This window comes from Hemiscyllium ocellatum, chromosome 13, assembly GCF_020745735.1.
Source record: "Hemiscyllium ocellatum isolate sHemOce1 chromosome 13, sHemOce1.pat.X.cur, whole genome shotgun sequence".
Classification (NCBI taxonomy): domain Eukaryota; kingdom Metazoa; phylum Chordata; class Chondrichthyes; order Orectolobiformes; family Hemiscylliidae; genus Hemiscyllium; species Hemiscyllium ocellatum.
The window spans coordinates 36009640-36035712 of record NC_083413.1 but is presented as its reverse complement, the minus strand read 5'-3'; the positions used below and the strand labels follow the sequence as shown (position 1 = coordinate 36035712).

Genomic DNA, 26073 nt, shown 5'->3' with positions numbered 1-26073 from the left:
TCCTCTCCTTCCTTATTTCTCTCTTTGTTATCCTCTGTTTGTTTTTGTAGCCTTCCCAATCTTCTGATTTCCCAGTGCTCTTGGTCACTTTATAGGATCTCTCTTTTTCTTTAATACATTTCCTGACTTCCTTTGTCAGTCATGGCTGTCTAATCCCTCCCCGATAATCTTTCTTTTCTTGGGGATGAACCTCTGTACAGTGTCCTCAATTATACCCACAAACTCCTGCCATTTTTGCTCTACTGTTTTCCCCGCTAGGCTCTGCTTCCAGTCTATTTTTGACAGTTCCTCTCTCATGCCCTCATAATTACCTTTATTTAACTGTAACACCATTCCATCCAATTTTGCCTTCTCTCTTTCAAACTGCAGACTGAACTCTACCGTATTATGATCGCTGCTTCCTAAGTGTTCCCTTACTTTAAGATCTTTTATAAAGTCTGGTTCATTACAAAGCACTAGGTCCAGAATAGCCTGCTCCCTTGTGGGCTCCATGACAAGCTGTTCCAAAAAGCCATCCTGTCAGCATTCCATGAATTCCCTTTCTTTGGATCCACTGGCAACATTATTTACCCAGTCCACCTGCATATTGAAGTCTCCTATGATCACTGTGACCTTGCCTTTCTGACATGCCTTCTCTATTTCCCGGTACATGTAGCACCCCTGGTCCTGACCACTGTTAGGAGGTCTGTACATAACTCCCATTATGGTTTTTTTGCCTTGGTGGTTCCTCAATACCCATCCACAGACTCCACATCATCCGACACTGTCATTCAGTGCCATAGATTTAATTTTGTTCTTAACTAACAAGGCAACCCACTCCCTCTGCCCACCTCCGTCTTTTTGATAAGTTGAAAATCCTTGGATTTTCTTGCTATAGGATGTAATGAAACTCGAAAGGTTTCAGAGAAGATTTTCAAGAATGTTGCCAGGGTTGGAGAGTTTGAGCTATTTTCCCTGGAGTATTTGAAGCTAAGGCATGACCTTATAGACAATAGATGCAGGAATAGGCCATTCTGCCCTTCGAGCCTGCACCCCCATTCAATATAATCGTGGCTGATCATCCCTAATCAGTATCCTATTCCTGCTTTATCTCCATAACCCTTGATTCCACTAACCTTGAGCGCTCTATCCAACTCTTTCTTAAATGTATCCAGAGACTGGGCCTCCTCTGGGGCAGAGCATTCCACACAACCACCGCTGAGTAAAGAAGAGAGATTTGTAAAATCATGAATTTATAAATTCATGGATAGCATGAATAGCCAAGATTTGGAGATGCTGGTGTTGGACTGGGGTGTACAAAGTTAAAAATCACAACACCAAGTTATAGTCCAACAGGTTTAATTGGAAGTACTAGCTTTCTGAGCACTGCTCCTTCATCATTTGGTTGTGGAGTACACAATTATAAGACAGAATTTACAGCAAAAGTTTAGTGTGATCTGATATTATACATTGAAAAATACCTCGATTGTTTGTCAAGTCTCTCATCTGTTAGAATGACCAGGATAGTTTCACTTTCATATGTAAATCGCAAAACTTGTGAAAGTTGCAATCTCAGGTTAACTGTAACAATTGATGTTAGCCCCACCCCACCATGTTCCCTGTCTGTGCCATAATGTTTAGATTGATTGATTGGAGATGCCAGTGTTGGACTGGGGTGTACAAAGTTAAAAATCACAACACCAGGTTATAGTCCAACAGGTTTAATTGGAAGCGCACAAGCTTTCGGAGCATCACTCCATCAGGTGGTAGATTGATTCTAATGTAAAAAGTGAGTGGAGTCTTACATGGATTCATGCAGTTTTTGAGCAAAGTACAATGTAACTGTGCAAATATAAATTCACCCCATGTGTCTGGGGAGTGAGTGCGCGCGAGAGCGATGCAAACGATGGTGCAATAATTGCATGAGCTGCTAGAGGTAGAGGAGGCTGGTACAATCAAACATTTATAGCTCAGGTTGAGGTTCTGGATGTAGGTTTGCTTGCTGAGCTTAAGGTTCAGTTTCAGATATTTTGTCACCATACTATGTAACATCTTCAGTGACCCTCTGGATGAAGCACTGGTGGTGGAGCTCACTTTCTATTTAAACGTTTGGGGTTCCTTGGGCTGTGATGTCATTGCCTGTTTTTGTTTCTCCTCAGGGGTAGTAAATGGGATCCAACTCAATGTGTTTGTTGATGGCATTTCAACTGGAATTTATGTTTCTAGGAATTCTTGTGCATGGCTGATTGGGACAACATATGCATGCTAGGACAAGCCAATGTTGTGTCCTTCCTCATCTGTATGTAAGGATACTAGTGAGAGTGGGTCATGTCTTTTTGTGCCTAGTTGATGTTCATGTATCCTAGTGGCTAGTATTCTGTCTGTTTGTCCAAAGTAGTATTTGTTGCAGTTCTTGCATGGTATTTTGTAAGTGACATTAGTTTTGCTTGTCATCTGTATAGGGTCTTTCAAGTTCATTAGCTGCTGTTTTATAGTAGTCTGGCAGTCATTTCAGAGAGGTCTTTGATGTAGAGGAATGTGGCTATGGTTTCTGGACACAACCTATACTAGGGAGACAAGAATTACACACTATTCTAAGTGTAGCCTAACCAATATCCTGTACAGCTGCAACATGACCTCCCAACTCCTACACAATACTCTGACCAATAAAAGGAAAGCATACCAAAACATGTTTTTCACTATCCATCTACTAGTGACCCCACTTACAAGGAACTGTGATCTTGCACCCCAAGGTCTCTTTGTTCAGCAACACTCAACAGCTTATAGTCACTGCTCTCATTTGCCTTTCCAAAATGCAATATCTAAATTAAACTCTATCGGCTACTCCTCAGCCCATTGGCCCATCCGATCCAGATCCTGTCAAACTTTGAATTAACCTTATTCACTGTCCATCCGATCATTGTGTTGTGTGTAAATTTATTAACCATACCTAAGTTGACATCCAATTATTGACATAAATGACAAAAATCAAAGAACCCAGCATTGATTCTTGTGGCACTCCACTGGTCACAGGCCTCCAATTTGAAAAGCAACCATCCACCACCCTCTAAATTCTACCTTCAAACCAGTTCTGTATCCAAATAGAGAGTTCTTCCTCTATTTTAAGTAATCTAACCTTGCTAACCCATTGCACCTATCCCATCATGGCAATCAAGGACTACTCTTCCTGCCCCCTGCAATCAAGAAGAAATCCAAACTTCAATTTGTTAGTTTCCAGTGAAGTGACTACATATAATGATAACCAAATATTCACAATACTGTATCTGGTACAATAGGAAATAAAAGGTACTAATATCCCCATTTTATGTCAACCTCCCCCAGCTTGTAATATAATCAGTCCGTTCAGCTAACATCTAACTGTGCAATCTTTACTGGCTTTGAGTGAGGACTTTTGGCAGTCTCAGCCTTACTCCCAAAAACCTATTATTGCTGCATAATCCACTTTTCCCATTTCCCAACATTCATACCCTTCCTTTATATATTAAAAAAAAAGGATGTTTTTAGCAATAATGTTCATTCATTGTCCACTAAACTGTTGTAAGAATCCAGGACAAGAACAACATTTTATTTCAAACTGAAGATTAAGTTTATTTTATATAACTTTATTTTTCTCAGACAAAAAACTTCCAGAACACATTTGAAAATAACATACAAAAATATACATTTTCTAAGGAGTTGGAAAATAGAAGTGCAAAACTAGCATGAAGCAACTGTTTAACATTAAATTTTTTAAAACACATGTAATCGTGAAGTTTAACAGTGAAATATAAAAAGTTTAAATAGATTGTTTCAAACAACAGACAAACCTTTAAGTAGTGCCATTGCATTTCAAACTACTTCTGTTCTACTGCAAAAACTGCTTAGTCTTAAAACTGTTCAATTTGTTAAGCTAAATAGCCAGAGCTATCTTGGAAACAAAAGCTTGTGTGAGGTAGGTACAAATATGAAAAAAGGAAGTGTGCAATAAATTCTCCCATTATCTAATACAGTCTTTCATCCCTCCAAAAGTTAGTGGGTATATCTTTAATGGCAGAAGCATAATTGTTTATTAAACATGTACCCTATATAGATGTTATGGACAGGCATTAAATCTACAAAACAAAAATTAAGCTTCAAGTTCAGAGTAGGATAAATAGTTTAGTACATTTCAGGAAGGGTTCACATTGTCACTTAAAATTTTCATAGTTCTTGTCCTAGACACTCATATTTAAAATTTCAAAAGGAAGTACAGGTAGTCTGAATTTTAAAGAGTGAGGTAATTTTTTTTTGGTTGAAAGCTTCCTGTTTAAAATTATCCATAGACATTTTTTCAAAAAAAAAAAACAAACATTTCACATGGTTTCCCTCTCCAAACTATCCCATGCAAAATTTGAAACAATTCCACTCATACCACAACATGGGAGAAAAATTCTAAACTGCCTCAAGTTTCTTTGACTTATCATGAACATGGAGAAAGCTACTATTTTGGCAAATGTGGGCTAGACCTTACCAATAACTAATTCCATATTTTCCCATTATGTTTGCCAAATTAAGAGTTACTGCTTTTTAAAAATAGAACCAATTTATTTGAAACCCATTTAGTGTTTATATAAAAAAAAAGTATTGAAGAATTAAAGATTTTCCACCTCTGGTAATATTGGGCGCTCATTCAGTAAATATGGCAAATCAAATCATTGTCCAGGTGCATAGTTGAAGTCCCTCAAAATAGTCTAACTTAAAAGAACAAAAAAAAGTGTCCCCTTCACTTTGTGTTTTTGTTACATTTGACACCATTTAAATTAATACTCACTAAAAATGGCAATTTGTAAAGAAAGTGAATTTTGGAGCCTATTTAGCAATAATTGGTAAAGTATGCCCAAAAAAATGATGCAATTTCTTGCTCTACCCAGTCCCTAAAATTTTGAAGTATGAAGCCAATTTTAAAAATCTAATTGTTACAGATGGAGCCTTTTTAGTTCCAATTAATCTTAAAAATAGTTACATTTAAAATTCATACATCTACATTTAGTACATCACACCTTGACAAAAAGGAGAAAAAGAAAGGGCAACTACCACAGGTATGTGATTAGTTATTTTAAACACAAGTTAATTACTGTTCTGCAACCAGATAATGCACATTATATGGATCAAAACCAGAAAAAAGGTCAATCTACAAAAAGTACAGAATAATGTTTACTGGTTAAGTGAATAAGAACTTAACATCTACAATTGAACACAAAAACTAAAATTTGTTTTTGCTCAATTGCACCACTAACACCCCCATGAATTTTTTCTTTTACTTCCTTGTGTTTCAGCAACTTGCACATTCATAAGTGTCCAGAACTAGTGTTTTCAAAACTGTAAAATCTTGGTGTTTCATTTCATTAATTATCCATATTATTGACGTTTGTACATTTCAGCACCAAAAGTATGTTTAGACAAGGCCCTTAGTTCTTCACAAAAACTGGTACTGTACCAGAAGTGCTGTACTTTTGCTTACCCAGCTTCCCCCGCACCCACTGAAATTGCACTGGATCCCCATTATCAAATGCTCTGAATCCATATATTACTAATCTTTACTTTCCTAATCTTCAGACATTGCAGGATTCATCTGCAAGTAAAACATGACAATTTACCCAATTTAAATTAAATCACATTTATTATTGTGCTGTTGTTTTGAATCTAGGAAACAGTTCCAAGTGATCACACTGCTAAATTTTGTCTTCATTCACAACAGACATGGGGAACCTGCTTAATGGTGATGAAATTCAGACATCTCAGAGGCTGTCCTGCTTGGTTCATTTTAAACTTCAAAAAGACAGGATAAAATAAGTTTCAGTTTTGTAGCAAGGAGATTAGGAGACAGTATGCTATAACCTTTAGGAGAAAGCAAAAAGTTTGTCAGAAGGATGGCAAAGGAAGAAGCATGGACAAAATTAAAAGCTGTGATTGATGCAGGGTGGAAAGTATGAAAACTGCTTTCCATTGGTTAACAGTTCTCGAAGACAAAAATTCAAATTTTAAAACTATGCTTTGCTGTCAGATATTGTTTGGTATAGAGCAGAGTTTACATTGCCAAAAAACTTCCATTTCTCAAGACATTTACTTTCCTCATACTAAAACTTCATATTAATGAAAAAGGTGCTAATCATATGAAAATAGTCCTTGTGTAAACATTTTGTTTTGTAACCTATCTCCATAATAGAAATTTACACATTTTGCCAATAAGCTATGAATTTGCCAACTATTCCAAGATATAAAAACAAGCTTGGTAGTTGTTCAAAAATTTGATAAGTAAATGAGTGGATTATTAGGGTAAGATTTTTAGAAGTACAGATTATTCAACATGGTGTTACATACTGACGTTTGTGAAGGTCGATTAAGTTTTGTCATCAGTTAACTTGAATCATGTTTCTGTTGTATGCACTAGAGATATCCATTTTAAAATCAAGATACTACCAGACCAACTTCGAACCTGATGCATGCATAAATAGAAAGTGTTCAGATTTTCCACCAAGTGAAATATTAATATTGTGATACTGCTAATATCACAACATTCTGTAAGATGGTTAAATAATAATGTTTTGTAATTCAAATGGATTTTCAACTTCTGTACTCAAAGTTTAATGAGAAGTTGTAATATGCAAACATTCACCTTCAAAAGGTGCAAAAGCATACTGCACTTGAAATTACAACCCTTATGATTAATTGTAATATAGGACTGCTAGCAAACTAGAGCAGAATCACTAGCTCTTCATAAAATCTGGGAAAAGCAAAGACTGAACTTAATTCTTCATATAAAAAGCAAAGACAAATCAAAATTTCCAAATTTGGTCTTTCCATTCAAATCTTTGGCTTAAACTTAAACTGAAATATTAGCTACAGTTTTACACACATGTCAAAGTAAGGACCATTTGCCAATTCCACAACTTGTCACCAGTATTCCTCAGTGAGTTAGACTCGTTTCTGCATGTAAAACTTGTTTCAAAATGGATTTCTCTTCAGTATTTAGAGTTTTAGCCATGTATTAGGCCACAATATTTTCAACAATTGAGACCAAACATTTCAGATAAAATTGGATTGATTTTTGGAAGGAATGAAAATTAACCAGCATTGATAACTAGCAACTGAAATGATATGTAGTTTCAACCATGTAAACTTTTCCATCTAAACTGATACTTTGTAATCATGCATGAAAAATACAGTTTTGGTACATTGAATATTTCTTTCCTAAGAAAGAGTTATTGATCAAATTACTAGCCTCAAAAAAAAAGTAACATGAGTAAGCCTGGTTTTATTCTGATGAAATTGTTTTGTACACAACATTTACTGAATAACTTAAAATTTACATGCTAGTTGGTGAAATGCTTCATAGCAGAATAAGTTAGGAATATTTAGACAATAACTTTAAAACATCCCTAGCTTTGTTCACTGCTCACCATTTCTCCCACAACTAGACAAATCCTTCGGAAAGTATACTAGCAGTCACTGTGGTAGCAACATTTAGTACTCAAATCTGGGGCTTTGCTAGTTTGTAAAATCTGTTGGTACTTTGTTTTATACTTGATTTGATTTTCAAAGCTATGGATAGACAAAAACACTCTGGCAAGTTAGTGATCAACTTGGTCTAAAATTAAAACTGCTTCTTTTGAGATCTATTCACAGCCAGTGTCCTATACACAGTTTAAAAAAAAATCAGTGCAATTTTTCATGTAATTACTGCATTAAGAAAATGCAGCACTGCAAGGATATGTATCTACATAGTACGGTTTGCAGAGAAGAAACATTTTGACCAGCCGACAGTAAAGCTCCCCCCAAAATCCAGAGGTGAGAGAAGTCACTTTTGAATCTGTCGCCTCTTGCCACAAACGGTAGATATCTTTCACATGGTCGTGAGAAGTCATCATTTGATTATAAATACAAGGATGGTAAGGGGTTTTTCCTTCACCAGCAAAATACATGTGTTGTTGTGGTTCTACTCCCATTTTTTTGGCACATATACCCATAAAAACATCATCAATATAAAGACTGCTGTTTAGGGTCATTAAGGCCTCGTAAACCTTCACTGCCACGTCATGAGACACAACATATGCAGCACCTGCAGTATAGTCAGGATAAGCAGGCCACTGGTACATGTCATAGGAAACATAGTATTTGCTTTTTTTATTCCTTACAGGGGGTGCACCTCTGTGTACTCGACCAATCCAGAAATTACGTATCCCTTTATCCAGTTGTAAGAGGTATTTGACTAAATTTGGAGTGTGTACAAAAACATCATCGTCAGAAGACATGACAAATTTAGCATTTTGGCAGAAACTATTTGCCCATTTGAACTGGAAGATTAGTTTCAACGTAAGATTATAAAAGTCATCATAGAAATCCTGCTGGATAAGGTCTGAATGTTGTAAATCTTCCACTAGTAGTCTACTCTGTATAGCTTCACGCTGGGAGGGATCTTTATATACACCCAAAACAAACAGCACTTTTATGTTGGCTTTGAACTCCGAATATATATAATGTTCATTGCCCCATGTCTTACGGATAGCATCCCGCCGAGGACGGTTTTCAGGAGATGTCTTCACAAACAAAAGAAGCAACACATCTTGATCTTGGCATTTGTTTGCATGAGTTATCAAGAACTGGTAACTATGAAGGCTAACTGCTATCTCCTTGTTCAAAGTCAAGCTATCATTCAGAAAACTGAATCTATTGATGAGATATCTGTATGAATAAGACTTCACATGACTAATGACATTTGCATCCAGTTGCTCCCAATAAAGGAGGACAAGGGAGAAGAAAAAACATGTAAAAATTAAGTGCAGAAACTGACGTTTTCTTCCTCTTCTGTTCACAGTAATCATTCTGCAATCTTAATTTTTGACAGCCACAAGAAACTCAGGATTTTTAACTGCATTTCTTCCTGGCACTCGTGATATTTTATATAGCTAATGTAATGAAATAAATCTATTGCTATAGAATATTATGCAATAGATAGAATTAGATACAAATTGAAATTATAAACGAGGGACCACCACCTGTTGTTTTTGGATGCACTATTGTAGATGCTGCAATCCACTTTCTCCCAGCACAAACAAAAATCGAGGCCATGTGAAAAAAGTGTCAAAACATAGTCTGTGTCTGGAGTCTTTATCTTTTGTTTCACTTGTTTATCCCAAAGTTGTTCCAAAAATCACAGAACCTGTGAAGTAAACAACAAATAATAATTTACACAAGATGTAGAAAAAAGGTTTTCTACAAAGTAAAATTTGAAAAATTGTGAAAAGTTTAATCCACTATATAAAGAGCATATTTAAGTTATTAGATACACCTAAAGCCATGTTTAGTAACCAAAATAAATAATTCATGCCCATAACCTAAGACTTCTGTTTTACTTATCAATATATGCAATTTCTCAACATTCCTTAGAGCTGTTGAAAAAATGATATACATTTTCCCAGGGACACAAGTACTCATGTCTATTGAATATACGTTGTAACCTAAAAACAGATAAAAATAGCCTAAATGCTGCCAGAACAGCAGTTTTTTGTTTTATTGTCTCAAACTGTCCACTACCACGTGTGCGCACATGCAGTTAACCAAGGCATGGTTAGGCGAGATCAAAATCCAGATCTTCATGTCCTTTGATTTTTTTCTACAGGGAACTCAATTTCTTAGCTTCTGCTGTGCCAGCATTCCTGCACTTGCAAACCTCCATTGCCATTCATGATTCACTATCTGATCAAGCTTTTAGGGTGACTGCAACTTTTACAAAAACACAGATTTCTAGAAGTTAACAGGTCTGGCCACATCTGTAGAAAGAAACTAGAGTTAACATTGCAGGTACAGTGACCCTTCTTCAGAAATGAACTCTGCTAGGCCACCTTTTTTCCAGCAATTTCTGTTTTTGATTTCTAGTATCTGCAGTTCTTTTGATTTTCTTATTGCAACTTTAATATTTGGATTACACCTCTGCAGCATTGTAGCTCATCAATTAGGCGTCTAATGCAAATATTAATTTGTTTTAGTATAGTTGCCAAGAAAAAGTAACTAGCTTGTCAACAGGACATGAACAGAAAGTTATTGTTGAGTTGGTTTGTGGAATTTGTTTGGAAGTAAAATGGACAGGAACTATATACTGTAGACACTGGAAATCTGAAACAAACTGAATGCTGCAAATGCTCAGCCAAGTCTAGAAGCATGTGTGGAATTAGAATAATCACTATAGCCTCTATTTACCTTCATTCAAGTTGCTATAGCCCCGATTAAATGATGCCATAAGCAATATCATCCATGCACACTTTATAGGATCATCACTATCGACTTCATGAAAATCAGTGAAGAGAGAATTACAATTGTTTTAGATGTAATCTGGATAGTTAAGGCTCACAGAATACACATCATGATGGATGTCTTCAGTATATTTTTAGTCCAGTTCTAAAATACATGGGCAAAGTCCAGAGTAATCAAAAGGGACACCAGGAAACAGTTTAAATCGGTTGTAAGCTGTTAATTACTATATTTGGGTACCATTGAACAAATGTAGAAGCCACCTGTAGTAATAACTTTCCCCACAAACAGCAACACCAGACAGAGTTGATGGAAAAGTGGTATTGTCACAGGACTAGTAAACTAGAGACTTAGGTTTGAATCTGACCATGATAGACCATGGCAAAACAGTCTTAGCAAACCTATGTCCACAAGTGCAGGAACAGATTTCATTTTTCTAATCTGTTTGAATTATTAGAGCAAAAGTTAACATATGCAGGTTCCACATAAATAGCTTGATCATTTACATCTACAAAATGACTGACTTCGATTGAGTCAGACTAACAAAAGGAAAATTACTCAACACAGCTTTGATAGAACATGAAGCAAGAGTGTTGGAGAAACTCAGCAGGTCTGGCAGTCTCTGTAAAGAGAAAACCAGAATAAGTCCAGTGTCTTTCATTTGTTTTGACGACAGGTCATTGCACTCAAAGTTAACTCTGCCTTTCTATCTATAGATGCTGTAAAACCTGCTGAGTTTCTCCAGCACGGTGTCTTGGTTTCAGATTTCTAGCATCCAGAGTTTTGTTTTAATTACAGAGCAACAAGTTTGTTATGGAAACAGACTTCAGTTCTCATTGGTATGGGTTGCCAGACAACACCAGGAGACAAAAGAGCAGCAAACCTTAATATAATTACAATTTTATTCCAAATAACTACAGATAAATCAGCTAGTACTCCAGACTCCAACACCATTAGCACATTGCCCTCTATGGCATATGCTATGTAGACCATGAGGAGATTCCACTCACGCTGATGCATACACTTACATTATTGACACACACTGATCAGAGATCCATGCAATGTAATAAACACATTATGGGTAAATTGATCACTGGGACAACATGTCCCAACAGGGCAGACAGAGCAGATAGTATGGTGATAAGAGTCTTGGGTGGGGAAAATGAGAAGTGGCCCTGATATTCCTCAACATTGACCGGACTGTTGGGGTCTGGAGGCAAACACCGACTAAGAAACGTCCTACTGATTACCAATATCAGCTGATGAATCAATACATCATTGTTGAACATCATACTGAAATAGAGGGATCAAGAATTATGCTTTGGACGAGGGACTTCATTTTGCTAGAAGTAGCAACAGCATTGACAGACCTGCACAAAATAAGTTGCTTTTTCTTAAAACTATACAACTCAAATAAGAAAAAAAACATTTTACTTGTGCTTCCCAAACTATTCTAACAAAGCCAATACGTCCAGAATGTAAAATTCCACTCATTGTCCTAATCTATTCATTTCATAGTCTTATATCCTCTTCTACAGAAATATTTATCCAATATTCCCTTGAAAGTTGCAATGGTCTCAACATCATTTAGAAAAATACTCCATAACAATTCCAGTGTATCTTCAACCAGAGGAAAAATGTCCCACTACCCAGAAAATTTCATCTTAATGGCCTTCTTGTCAAGTCCCTCTCAATTGTAGTTCCCTACATTGAATTATTCTGGTGAATTTTAGTCGTTGAATCTTCGTGATTTAGCATTACCTCTACATTTTAATTGTGGTCTAATATAGTGCACTAATCTATCAAAACCCTTTTTGGCTTTGTACATCTATGGTCATTCTATTTAAAAAAAAAGAGCTGTTGGCCTTATCTACAGCAGTTACATTCAGGAAAATGTAAGTGGTTCCATCAGCCTTCATGCATCTACACTTTTCTGCATTATTTCAATCTTTCCTTCAGCATTCATTTGATTTTTATCCCTTATTGATCAATCAACATAATACCCCATTTAATTGTTTTTCCAGGTGAAAAATTATTCTAACAGCCTGTTATTACCTCATGTTCAGTAACTCTAGTGGATGATATTATGGTCTAGTGACTCACCCATCTCTAGTTGGGCTCACTTCCTTCCCCCACAGAACCAATTATTCTTCTATATTTCTTTTCCTTAGAGATGTGCTAAACTATAGAGCAGTGCCTCATTGCAACTGTGGTAATTCTCTTAGCATGCATAGTTCAAGGTGCAAAATCAACAATCAAGACAGGAGATATCCATCAAGTTTCAACAGCACATTTTGTTAGAAATTGGATTTAAATAAACAAAATCACTCATTAGATGAAGGCTATCCAGCAATTGGCTCTGTGGTAGCTTCTAGCCAGTCAAAAAAGACTTATTTCAAACAGCACTTCATGGCTTTTGAAAAAAAGTCAGAAGTTTAGACATTTACAACACAGGAGGCAATTCAAATCATAAAAGATCAAAGAACATACTAATTCCAATTTTCCAGTTTTTGGTCCAAAGCCTTGAGGCAATGTCAATGCAGTCAAAATGTTTTAATATTGCTTCAATGTTATGATAGTTCACTCAACCCTTTTAGACAGCGAGTTCCAGATTCCCACCACCCTCCCACGTAAAAATGCGCTCAACTCTTTAGTCGTCCTTTAACTCATCTTAAACCAATGACCCCTGATCAATATTCCTTCCTTCTAATCCAAGAAGTTCCTTCCTATCCATCCAAGCCCTTACACTTACATACCTCTATCAGGTCCCCATTCAACATTACTACTCCAAGGAAAACAACCTCAGTCTATCCAATCTTTCTAATAGCTCAGATCCTACAGCCCAGTCAGCAGCCTGGTAAATATCTTCTACACCTTCACTAGTGCAATCAAATTCTCATGTTACAAGCAGAATTGTACACAGTAGTTCAGTTGTGGCCGAATCAGCATTTAGTGTAGTTCTAGCAGAACCTCCTTACTCTTATCTGCCTTGGCTATTAATAGAAGGTATCCCACGTACTTCATAACCTTATAGCTCATACATTCTAGGATCCATATTGCCTTGTTAGCCCTCCCCAAAAGTGTTACTCTGCACGTTTCCAGGTTGAATTCCATTTGCCATTGACTAGCCTGGTGATATCCTCCTGGAGTTACAACTATTCTCAATTTATCATCCCAATGTTTGTTCATCTGCAAACTACTTGATCATTTCATTCAATATTTAAGGCAGAGTCATTAACAGATCATTCAAGGGCCCCAGCATCAAACACTGCAGAACCCCTGCAATCAGACTTTCAGTCTCATCCCTCCATCATCACCCTTTGCTTCTTGCCTCTTAAACCAGACATGGCACTGCACCCTGCCAAGCACACTTCCCCCTCAAGTAACCCTACTGGTTCACATTAGCTGGTCATTCTCCCTGCTGTTTGTAGGACTTTGCATTGTACAATTTTAAAAAAGGTATTTAGCAACAATAATACAGAAACAAGAAACACTGGGCTCATCCATGTTGTCAGCACTAACCATAAAAACGGATGCAAAATATTTCCATTTTGGAGTGATACAGACCTGTTAATAGCCTAGAAATGCCCCTATTTCCTTTGAAGACTATAAGCCTTTGTTCCCTTGTCATATATCCAACATTTCCCCAAACATTGTTTGACCAGATTTTTACAAGCTTTCAAACCTTGAAAGGTTATAACCAAGGCTTCCATTATGTGGATAGGGATTCTCTCCATCCCTCCCACCCCCTACTTTTCATCACAGAAAAATACAGATTTAGAAGGATGTTGCCAAGGTTGGAGGAATTGAGCTACAGAGAGGTGCTGAATAGGCGGAGGCTGTTTTTCCTGGAGCATCGGAGGCCGAGTGATGACCTTATGGAGGTTTATAAAATCATGAGGGGTATGGATTCGATAAAGACAAGGTTTTTTTCCTCTGGGGTAGGGAGAGTTCAGAACTAGATGGCATAGGCTTTGGATGAGAGGGGAAAGATTTACAAAGAACCTACAGGGGCACTTTTTCACCCAAAGGGTAATGAGTGTATGGAACGAGCAGTCAGAGGTCACGGAGGCCACTGGTACAATTACAACATTTAAAAAACATCTGGATGGGTATATGAATAAGGGGTAGAGGGATATGGGCTAAGTGCTGGCAAGTGGGACTAGATTAACTTAGGATAGCTGGTCAGCATGGATAAGTTGGGCTAAAGGGTCTGTTTCCATGTTGTACATGTATATGACTGTGACATACTACAATTTTAATTACTTTAGAAATATTTACCACCTATGTATCATGACTTGGCCTGCTAATGTTTGTGTCAGGTAGACTTCTTCTAGAATTATTAATTTTTAAACCTTTCGTAACTTCAGTGCATTCATTGAAGATACATCAGAATAAGTCTCGTGTTAACTATCCCAGAATTAAGTCAAGTTATTTTCTATTAGGAAATAATCAATATGCAAGAATGTTACCTCTGGGATCTTGTATATTTCCTTTATTAAAATCCTGGGATAGTTCAAATGACGAAATTATCGTGTCCATGATTCTTGTAGATTGTTCTGACCTGTTCACTATTTGGGAGCTGCTTATACACAGCAAGAATCTTAAGTTATCCTCCTGTTTTAATCCCTACATTCCTGCAACATGATAAAATAATTAAGGTTCTACCAGCTTTCATCTATTCAAAATGCAGTATTTATTTTACCTTAAGATTGTAACAAAATCCAATGTTTGTTTCTTCTACCAACTCCAGTCTAATGCATAGACTGCCTGTGACATTGTATAATTAAAAAAAAAGAGGGACTATTGCCTTTTATCTGAAAACAAAAAAATGCTGGAAGTCAGTGGGCCAGGCAGCATCCATGGAAAGCAAGCTAATGTTGAGTCTACATGACTCTTCACAGCTGAAGTGAAGTGTGGAGAGGACAGCATTTATGGAAGAGTTTGGCATGGTGGTGGTGGTGGTGGGGAGAGGAGGAAGAGAGGAGAGAAGAGTCGTGCTAAGGGAGAAAGAATGTTGCTCATCCAAAGTAAGTACTCAGAACAGCAGAATACTGGTGGTGTGTCTAACTGCCAGGACGTGTGTGTACGTGCGTGTTCAATGCAGTGACAGAATGTAACAAGTAACGCTAAAAGAAAAAAAAAGGGAAGAATGGGTTCATAATTTGAAGGTCTTGAAGGCTGGCCCATAGAAGATGGAAAGTATTCATCCTGGAGCTTGGTGACCACTGGTGTTCTGCAGGGATCTATTCTGGGATCTCCACTCTTATAAAAGTGACTTGGATGGGAAGTGAAAGATTGGGTTAGTATGTTTGCCAATGATACGAAGGTTGGTGGGGTATGGATAGTGTAGAGGGCTGTTGTAGGTTGCAACAGGACGGAGAGCTGGGCCGAGAAGTGGCAGATGGAGTTCAACATTTCATTTTGGAAGGTCAAATTTGAATGCTGATTACAGGGTTAAAGACAGGATTCTTGGCAGTGTGGAGGAACAGAGAGTTTACATTAGATTACTTAGTGTGGAAATAGGCCCTTCGGCTCAGCAAGTCCACACCGACCCGCAACCCACTCAAACCCATTCCCCTACATTTACCCCATCACCTAACAATATGGGCAATTTAGCATGGCCAATTTGCCTATCTTGGGATACATGTCAATAGATCCCTCAAAAGTTGCCACCCCCGTTGATTGGGTTAAGAGGACATATGAGGTGGTGTCTTTCATTAGCAGGGAGATGAAGTTTAAGAGTTGCGAGGGTTATGCTGCACCCTATAAAGTCCTGGTTGGACCATACTTGAAATATTGTGCTCAGTTCTGGTTGCCTCATTACAAGAAAGATGTGGAAGCTTTAGAGAGGGTGCAGACAAGATTTGCCAGGATGCTGCCTGGATTGGAGAGCATGTCTTAAGAAAGTTTGATGGAGCTAGGGCTTTTCTCATTGGAGTGAAGGAGGGTGAGAGGCGACTTGATAGAGCTGTACAAGATGAGAGGCATAGATAGCCAGAGACTTTTTCCCAGGATGGAAATGGCTATGAAGGGGCATAATTTAAAAAAAGTTAATTGGAGGGAAGTTTAGGTGAGATGTCAGAGATGGGTGGGTATGTGGAAAGCACTACCAGCAGTGGAGTCAGATGCATTAGGGACAGTTAAACGATACATGGATGTTAGTAACATTCAGGGTATGTAGATTAGCTTGATCAGACAGTAGGATAAATGGTTAGCACAGCAAGGGTCAGTACTGTACTGTTCTTTGAATTCAATATGGAGTTTAAAAGGTTGTAAAGCACCCAGCCTGAAGAGATGTTGCTTCTCCAGTTTTCACCGATTCACTGGAGCTTTGCAGCAGTTTGAGGATAGACACGTGAGCATGCAAGCAAGATGCGGTGTTAAAATGACTGGCTAAAGGAAAATCAGGAATCATGCTTGCACACAGACTAGAGGTGTTTTGCAAAGGTTGGTGGGATGAAAAGTGAGAAGGGGGACCCAAACTATTGGTTTGGGGGGGGGGGGGGAGCAAGAATGGAAACACGTGATAGGTTGGATGCAGTGAAGACTCTGAACCACAACAGGCAAGAAACCATGGTTATAGAAGCTATGCCAACAGTGATGTTTTGGAAGATGGCACTATCTAAATAGTGGATACAACATAGGCATAGGAACTGGGAGAATAGGATGGAATCTTTACAGGAAGTTGGGTAGGAGGAGCTGTAATGAAGGTAGCTGTGGGAGTTGGTGGCTTTGAGTGGATGGCAATGGATAGTTGATTCCCTGAAAATGAAAACTGAGGGGTCAAAGAAAGGAAGTGTCAGAAGTGGGCAATGTGAAAAGTTAGAGGGGTGGAAATTAGAGGCAAAATAAACAATTTTTTCCAAGATCCAGGCAGGAGCATGAAACAGCAGCACCGAAATATTTGTCAATGTATCAAGAAAGGAGTTGTGGGAGGATGGCCAGTTAGGACTGGAACGAGGATTGTCCCACATAACTGGCATAAACTAGGTCCCATGCAGTTACCCATAGCCACTTTAATTAATCTCACTTCTGCCAAGTCAAAGGAGAAATTGTTCAGAGAGAGAACAAAATTCAACCAAGTGGAGCAGAGTGGCTGTGTATGGGGACTTTTCAGGACCTGGAAGAGGAAGAACCCGGGAGCTCTTGAACCATACTGGCGGTGAATGGAGGTATAGAGGAATTAGACATCCCTTCTTAGTCTCCACCCCCTAAACTACTGCATAAATGCTGCCCTCCCCAGACTTCACTTCAGCTATGAAGGATCATCTAAACTAGAAACATTTGCTTGCTTTCTCTCCATGGATGCTGCCTCATCTGCAGTGATCTCTAACAATTTTTGTTTTCAATACAGATTCCAGCATCTGCAGTAATTTGCTCCCTATTGCTTTTATTAGGTTTATCGCAGACCTAAGAAAAACAGGTACATTTGCAAAAATGGGTGCATGACAAATGCAGTTTAATGGAGGTAGGAAATGATTCACTTTGGAGTAAACATAGAAAGACAGCATACTTATTTTGAATATACATAATCATAAACAAACTCAGGAATACGTACTCAAGTCTTCAACATTGGCAAATATTAACTGGGTTCCTCTGGTTTATATATAGGGACAAAGGAAAATGAAGTGGTTATACTAAACATGCACACTGTTCAAAACTCAAATGATTGGCCACAAAAATATTACTTGCTTTAGTAATCAAGGCACAGAAGAGGACCACCAGAATGAGGGGCTTAATAGATAATCCGAGTTGTTCTCCTTAAATACCCAAACAGTATTTAAAATTGAGAGACTTTGATAAAATAGTAGTTAGGAAAAGGTGATCAGTCAGATCGGTCAGGCAACAACCACGTCAGATTTTTTTTCAAAATTGCAAAAGGACCAAGAAAGGAAATACACAGGAATAATTTTCCATGCATCATCTGAAAGGAGGATGAAAACAGACTACAGAACTTTCAAAGTAATTGAATATATAATTGACGTACAGGATAAGTAAAACATGGGGACTGGAATTAAATTGAATAGCTTATTCCAAGAATAGATGCAAACAGGAGTCAAAAAATCACAGCATAGGAAGCAATAATTTAGATGTTCCATTGGCTTAACATCAACTTATAATAGTTGTGTCCACATATGTGTAGGATAAACTCCCACTGATCAGAGAGAAAACAATTGTCAATTTGTTTAAGGAATCTTCAATCAGATGTAATCACTCGATGAGCAATGTTGCATCTTCAAACATGACAGTAACTGTATCAAACTAGTAGCGCAAGTGCTCACCCAAGGTCCAGGAGGTATACATTATACAGGGTATCTCCAAAACTGCTGAGGTTAAATCCTACCATGCAGATGCAACATACTTAAAGACAGAGCAATATCAAAAGAAATTAAGAAACATTGAAATATGGTTAAAATGAAAAAAAAATTTACAAAATACTATGAGCCTAACAAGGACAGACTGAGTGATTAAGTCAAAACGTCAATTTATCAATTTTAGAATTCTGTTACTTTTGGGAATTACACTCCCGAAATGTCAAATTGTTTCATGGAAAAAAAACCTTTGTCATTATATTGCATAACATGCACAGTAACCTGACTTAGACCTGAACAATCCATTGACACGAGTGGATAGTTACAAATCCCAGTGAAACTTCAAGGCATTTCTCTGCATGCAGATTGATCAGTAAAAACTGATATTCCCCTAATGCTGACTACTGATTCATAATTCAAAACAAAACTTCCAATACAGCTCGTCTACATGAACCAAAAACACTTTTAGTGATTGTAAAAACACCTGACAGAATCAATGAAAGTAGCTATAGTTTCATTTTGTTACTGTCAAGTTCAAAGTGGTTTGGAAATATGCATGAGGCGTGGGTCTCTTGCAGCTAATTCACACATGTTAATCAACAAGGATCATCACATTAAGACTGCCGATGCAATCTTCTCCCTCCAAACAGAGCTCCCATATTAGTGAAATATTTCAATACCATAAATTCTTACTTATGAAAAATCAGAACTTGCATTTTATACAGAGTTCTTTCCCAGAAAAAAGTGGAGGCTGGGTCACTGAATTTTTAAGGATAGCTGGTAAGATTTTTGATAATCACCAAAGTCAAGCATTATGGAAAGGTACACAGCAAACTGGAGTGCAGACTACACAAGGTCAGTCATGTTCTCAGTGAACAATCAAGTAGAAACCAACCAAGTTGCAACTAATATGAAATTCCAAGAGATCCGGGCCCCTATTAATTCCTAATGGAAGAAAATTTGTCACATTTATTCTGAAGATAGTAAAAGAGAGTGTTTGTCAGCACAATACAACACTAATTTGAGGTGCAATAAGGATTAAAAGAAATTACATATATAAGATGTCATGTTCTGTTCAAACTGGGATCTCAAGTGCAGCTTCAGAGCTTCTGAACGTGTTCCGGTCCTCAAGGAATCCCACTACAAAAACAGCAATGATATCACCGATGCCCCACAAGACCTTGACTCCCAGCCTTGCCACTGGGAGTCCAGACTCCTGCCTGCTGAACTGCTCCAGCCTCAAAAATGAAGGAGAGAAAGTGCATAAACTAAATGCCGCCAGCCTGCAACAGCCAGGCTCCAACTGGCCTAAACACCACCTATTGTGGTGGTGCCATTCTTTGATATTGTACTGTAATAGAGCACAAGAATATTTTGCAAATGAGGGTCAAATGAATACTGCACTAAGATAGAGTTTTAAAATTCAAGGTTATTCCATCCATTTCTCACATGTTAACAATGTGAAACTGCACCCTGGAAACAAAAAAAAACTTAACACCTTGGAAATGTATAAAATTGGCCCTTATAGCTTCAATGCTGAATGCAGCTACACAATTTAGATAGATTTGTCCTGCTTTTTGTACAGGGTATTTTTTTTTTCCTAACTGGTCAATTACTGCCCCAAACTACTTGATTATCAGTAAAGTAACAGAAAAGGTCATCAACAGAGCCATCAAGCAGCACTTGCTCAGCAATAACCTGCTCGCCGACAGTTTAAGTTCAGTCAAGGCCAGTCAGCTCCTGACCTTATCAAAAGGAACGTGGAGGGAGGTTAAAATCAGATTCTAATGAATGGCAAAGCAGGCTTGAAAAGGTCAGGTGGCTTATTCTTGTTCCTTATTCACGTGTTTGTGTAAGCCAGGTCTAAAACAAACTCAGGACTTATAATTAAGTAACAGCTGGAGCACTGGATACTGCAAAGGCAATGGGCCCTGATAACATTCCAGCAATAGGACTGAAGACATGTGCTCCAGAACGTGGCGCTCCCCTAGCAAAGCTCTTCTAATACCACAGTTAGAACACTGGCATCTACCTGAAATGTGCAAAATTGTCCAGGTATATCCTGTACACAAGCAGGACAAATTCAACCTGGCCAATTTCCACCCAGTCTACTCCCCATCATCAGTAAAGTGATGGAAGGTGCTATCAACAGCACCTGCTTAGTGACACCCAGTTTAGGTTTCACCAGGGTCACTCAGCTCCTGATCTTATCACAACCTTGGTTCAACCATGGACAAAGCAGCTGAATTCCAGAGGTGAGGTGCAAATGACAGCTCTTGACATCAAGACTGCATTTGACTGAGCTTGGCATCAAGGTGCCCTAGCAAAAATGGAAACAAAGGGCATCAGGGGACCAAACACTCCCCTGATTAGAGTCATACCTGACACAAAGGAAGGGTCAGTCATCTCAGTTCCAGGCCATCTCCGCAGGAGTCCCTCAGGGTAGTATTCTACACCCAACAATCTTCAGCTGCTTCAATGAACTTCGCTCTGTCATAAGTGGGAATGTGTGCCAATGATTGCACGGTATTCAGCACCATTCGTGACTCCTCAGATTCTAAAGTAGCCCATGCTCAAATGCAACAAGATCCAGACAATATCCAAGGTTGGGCCCACAAGTAGCATTTGCACCACAAATGCTGGGAAAGGTGACCATCACCAACAAGAGACACTCCAACCACCACCCCTTGACATTCAATAGTATTACCATCACTGAATCCCCCACAGTTAACATCCTTGGGGTTATCTTGACCAGAACTGCAACTGGACTCACCACATAAAGTGGCTACAAGAACAGATCAGAGATTAGGAATACTGTGATGAGTAAGTCACCTCCTGACACCCCAAAGTCTGTCCACCACAAGGTGCAAATCAGAAATATGACGGAATATTCTCCACTTGCCTGAATGGTTGGAGCTCCAACACTACAAGAAGCTTGACACCATCCAGGGCAAAGCAACTCACTTGACTGACACCACATCAAACATTCAATCCCTGCATCATTAGTACACAGTACTGCTACTGAGTACTATCTACAAGATGCACTGCAGAAATTCACCAAATATCCTTAGACAGCACCTTCCAAACCCACAACCACTTCCATCTAGAAGGAAATGGCAGCAGGTACTTAGAAACACCACCCCCTCCAAGCCACTCACCACCCTGACTTGGAAATATACACACAGTCAGTCATTCATTCATTCAAAATCCTGGAATTCTCTTTCTACTGGCATGGTGGATCAACCCACCCAAGTATCTTACAGCGATTCAAGAGGCAGCTCATCACTACCTTCTCAAGGCCAAAAAAGATGGTCTACCAATGCTGGCCAGCCAGCAACACCAAAATCCCACAAATGCATAAAACAAGTTAAGAATCCATATTGCAAGCCACATATAGTACATAATTTTTAAAAGCCATCAGGCTGTCAGAAAACCAGAATCCGAAATCAACTGAGTCAATAAGGCTTCTCAGCTTCATCTCCTTGCTATGGACAAGAGATAGCTCTGTACTCAAATGTATAATGTGTTAGCATAGCTTTCCAACCTTAAACTTGCAAAGGCCATTATTTTAAGAAACGCAAAATATTCTTTTGATTATTGCTAAAGGTTGCAATACACACTTCATTTTCCATCTTATTTTAAGTCAAGCTACTGCATTACTTAATTTTCACATTTAGCTAAGATATATATCCACCCTCATACCCCCCCAAACTGAGCAAGTTATCTTCTGAAAGTAAAAACCAAAGTATTGCTTATTTACGCTCTGCTTCTCAAAGCAACTGGATTTGCTTGCCCTGTACAATATTTCCAAACCTACGCAGTAACAAAGTGGATTCAGTCTTCCAAAGAAAAATAACTATCAGTTAATACATTGAAGACCAGAACTGATGGATTTTTGCTGGACAAGAACACCTAGGGATAAGAAAAAAAAGACAGGTAAATGAATTCTAGAATACAGTACAGGCTAACCAAGAATCATTGATATTGAATTGGTAGCTGATTTTATTGGGTATAGGAGGCAAATCCCAAGAATCAAGTTTTTATTTAAATATTTTACAAAAGATTTGCAAACAGCAAGAAAAACAATATAAAATAAACAAATGCAGAAAGACAAAATGGACAAAAATTTGAAGGTGGAAGCTGAAGTTAGAAAGCCTGTCAAAAAAACAAGACACATGCTACATGAAGTTTTATCATGGATAGGATACAGCTTCGTTATTATGTTCAACTCTAGACGGCAGACAGAGAGAAAAAAAGAGATTATGAAAAGAGTACACGAATGGTCCTGAGGATGAAGGACTTACAGTTAAGCGAAGAAATCAGAAAGGCTCAAGTTGAATCACTTTACGAGCAAAGTCAAGATGAGATTGGATAGGAGGTGTTAAAAATTGCAAGCAATTTTATTAATTTCCTTCCATTTGTTCAGTGCCCAGTGGAAACATGGCAACCAAATAATGTATAGTAATAGACAAAACAACCAGAGTCAACTTGAATCTAAACAAAGTTTTGCCATGACCTGGAAATGCAGTGCTTGGAAGGATGATAGAAACAGATTCAATAATTATTCTTTCAGTCTTTAGGGAAAAGAAACTAGGAATGCAAATAATTATATTAATGTTTCACATTGATTCAGCATAGATAACCAGTCTTTGATGAAGTGTAAAAAAATTTTGAAAAAATATGTTAATAAAACTAAGCAATCACATTTAAATTTTAATTAAATTAGCTTCTCCTATTAAGAAATGGCTGTTCCACTGCCCAGAAAAGAAAAATCAACTTCAAAATATCTTCCAGATATCCACTTTATCCAAATAAAAAAAAATCAATTAAGTCTCAAATCTAATGGCTCTCAGAAGGCTCTTTCAAAGCTTAAAAAAAAATGAACATTGATATCAAATGTCACCAACTTTCAAAGCACTACCCCATCATACACCAAATGAATGGCTCAAAAAAATTTTTAAAAATATTAAACCCCACCAGTGCCCTGGTGCATTGGCTGTTCAAACACATTCTACAAGATGCTTTTAACTGACATTACAAAGTGTATTCTTTAACCTAATCAATACACATTGTTTTGTAAAGAATGTGCAGATATAGACAGTAAGTGTATTCACACTAACTTTTGAGTTGTAGATAGGTAGAATAAGTAGAATACTTTTGGCAGACATTAAGAATTAATTGGTGTTTGCGCCAGAAGATAAACATTGGGGCTAAACTAAAATTATAAATCAAATCCCAGAGTCGAGTTTGAGAATTTGAATTCACCGCAAAACTACTAGAAATGAAATGGATTATTGGAATATCATGTAAATAGTTAACCGGTTCAGGGAACATAACTGGCCACCATCATAACTTCTGCTTTGCCTGGAATGAAAGCCCCACATATGTGGCCGTTCTCTTAAAAGTGAGCTCCCCCAAACTGCATGAAACTTAGAAAGCGACACACACACAAAAAATTGGAGAAATCCCAGGCCCAGGAGAAGCCTCCAATGACCGCTGTTCCCCAGAGAACGGGATGTAATGAGCCCAGGTAAAACCTGACACGGGGCACGGTTCCGTCCACCGTTTGGTGTTTGTATTTATTTTTGTCACATGCCCGTCAGGCGAGGGCAGCCTAGTCCGCTCATTTAAAAAAAATACGAAAGGGACAGGGAAGAGCGGATAACACACACGGGAGCAACAATCAGAACTTGAGAAAGTGAACGGGGGGGGAAAGAAAACTCCTTTGGAGTGAGGAAACCTACTTTTTTTTGAGGTGGATAACCCCGTAAACCTCGGCACTTCAAGGGTGTACAGTTCTGACAAAGAATGCGTTTGAATCTTATACTTTAAAGCAGACAATCTCGCTCATTACTCTGGGTCCTCTTCCGGAGGGGGGGGTAGGGGAAGAGACACACCCGAGCAGAGTTTCCGTGACCGGTTACATCCCACTCCATACCGGCTCAGCCTCGCGCGAAGGTCCCGTGGAAACTTCCAGATAAGGGCGGCATTCTCCCAGCACGGTCTCTAATCCCTTATATGGACACGAGGAATAAACCCACCCAATCCATATACATATACATAAACACGCGCGGTGAGAAGGAGTTAGACGTTCGGAGCAGGAACGGTACGGTGGAAAGATCCTTACCCGCGATCCGCCAGCTCCTGACTGACTGACTGATAACCGAGCACAACGGCCAGCCACAGCTCACCGAGCGACGGCGGCTTGCCCGCCTACAAAATATGCGCGCCACCTGTCAATCAAGCCGGGGAGGCGGGGCCATATCCATGCCCTCAGCTCAGCACAGCACAGCACAACACAATATGGGCAACAGGTTAACGTACCCTCCACAGTCTTTATCTCCATAAGCAGAATCTGCTGTTCGCTTTCACTTCTGGGCAAAACTAGCTACCCAAGGGGGGAACAGCGCTGCGAAAGCATGTGCAACCAGATCAAACTCGCAGAATGCTTCAGAGAACATCTCTGGGACGTGTGCACGAAGCAACCCCACCGCCCCATGGACGAACACTTTAACTCCCTCTCCCACTTCGCCGAGGACATGCAGGTTCTGGGCCTCCTCCACCGCCAAACCCTAACCACCCGATGCCTGGATTTGCCTTGGGATGCTCCAACCCCACAGGATGAATGTGGATTTCGCCAGTTTCCTCATTTCCCTTCCCCACACCTTATCCAGATCTAACCTTCCAATTCGGCAGCACCCTCATGATATGTCCTACCTGTCCACCTTCCTTCCCACTTATCTGCTCCACCCTCCTCTCTGATCTATCACCATTACCCCCACTTTCAACTACCTATCACACTCTCAGCTACCTTCCCTCCCTCCCCTAGCCCCCTCACATTTATTTCTCTACCCCTTTGGTTCACAAGCCTCATTCCTGATTAAGCTTATGCCTGAAATGTCGATTCTCCTGCTCCTCAGATGCTGCCTGACTTGCTGTGCTTTTCCAGCATCACACTCTCGACTTTGCAGTCCTCACTTTTCCTACCAAAAAAAACCCCAGTTGCACTGTAACCTGGTGTTGTGTGATTTTTAACTTTGTGCAAAACACGTTCACTCTCCAAGATCCTTTAACCTGCACGTACTTTGCCCCTCATTTAGTATCGTTTGGTTTCCCTGAAGTGAATCCGAAGGCTCTGGGATTTTAAGGCAGTCTTTGAATGTAGTTAAACATAAGACACATTCACCATGTGCCACTTCCTTGCATATTGAGCTGGTTTAATGCCCATCATCTTTAGGCTTAATGCAAGCTATTAACCTATTGTGAAAGTAAGTTCAAAATATTTCTTTTGTGGATCAGCAAATCATAGAATTTTACAGTACAAAAATAGCCCCTCTACCTATCTCTCCGATAACATTATTAAGGAAGTGAACCAATAACTCAATCTCTGTGGGTGAACTCGAAAATACAAACAAATCAACAAGTTGAAGTAAAAAGTCCATTTTTGGCACAGTGGCAGAATCCACATCTCTGAGGCAAAAGTGGGTACTGC

At 38.8% G+C, this 26073-nt stretch overlaps 2 protein-coding genes across 3 annotated transcripts in view; one reads left to right on the top strand and one right to left on the bottom strand.

The window, feature by feature from the left end:
* The window catches only part of mcf2l2 (MCF.2 cell line derived transforming sequence-like 2), a 237069-nt gene that overhangs the window by 70529 nt on the left and 140467 nt on the right, over positions 1-26073 (top strand). The window lies entirely within an intron of this gene.
* On the bottom strand, positions 7190-24797 carry b3gnt5a (UDP-GlcNAc:betaGal beta-1,3-N-acetylglucosaminyltransferase 5a). Its single transcript, XM_060834751.1, has 2 exons — positions 24709-24797; positions 7190-9178 (listed from the first exon to the last, which is right to left on the bottom strand). The coding sequence occupies exon 2, from the start codon at positions 8838-8840 to the stop codon at positions 7704-7706; it is 1137 nt and encodes a 378-aa protein (XP_060690734.1). The 5' UTR covers positions 8841-9178; positions 24709-24797; the 3' UTR covers positions 7190-7703.

Bases quoted from the DNA above. Each gene is read 5' to 3' on its own strand.
- b3gnt5a (XM_060834751.1), bottom strand. From the start codon at position 8,840: ATGATTACTGTGAACAGAAGAGGAAGAAAACGTCAGTTTCTGCACTTA.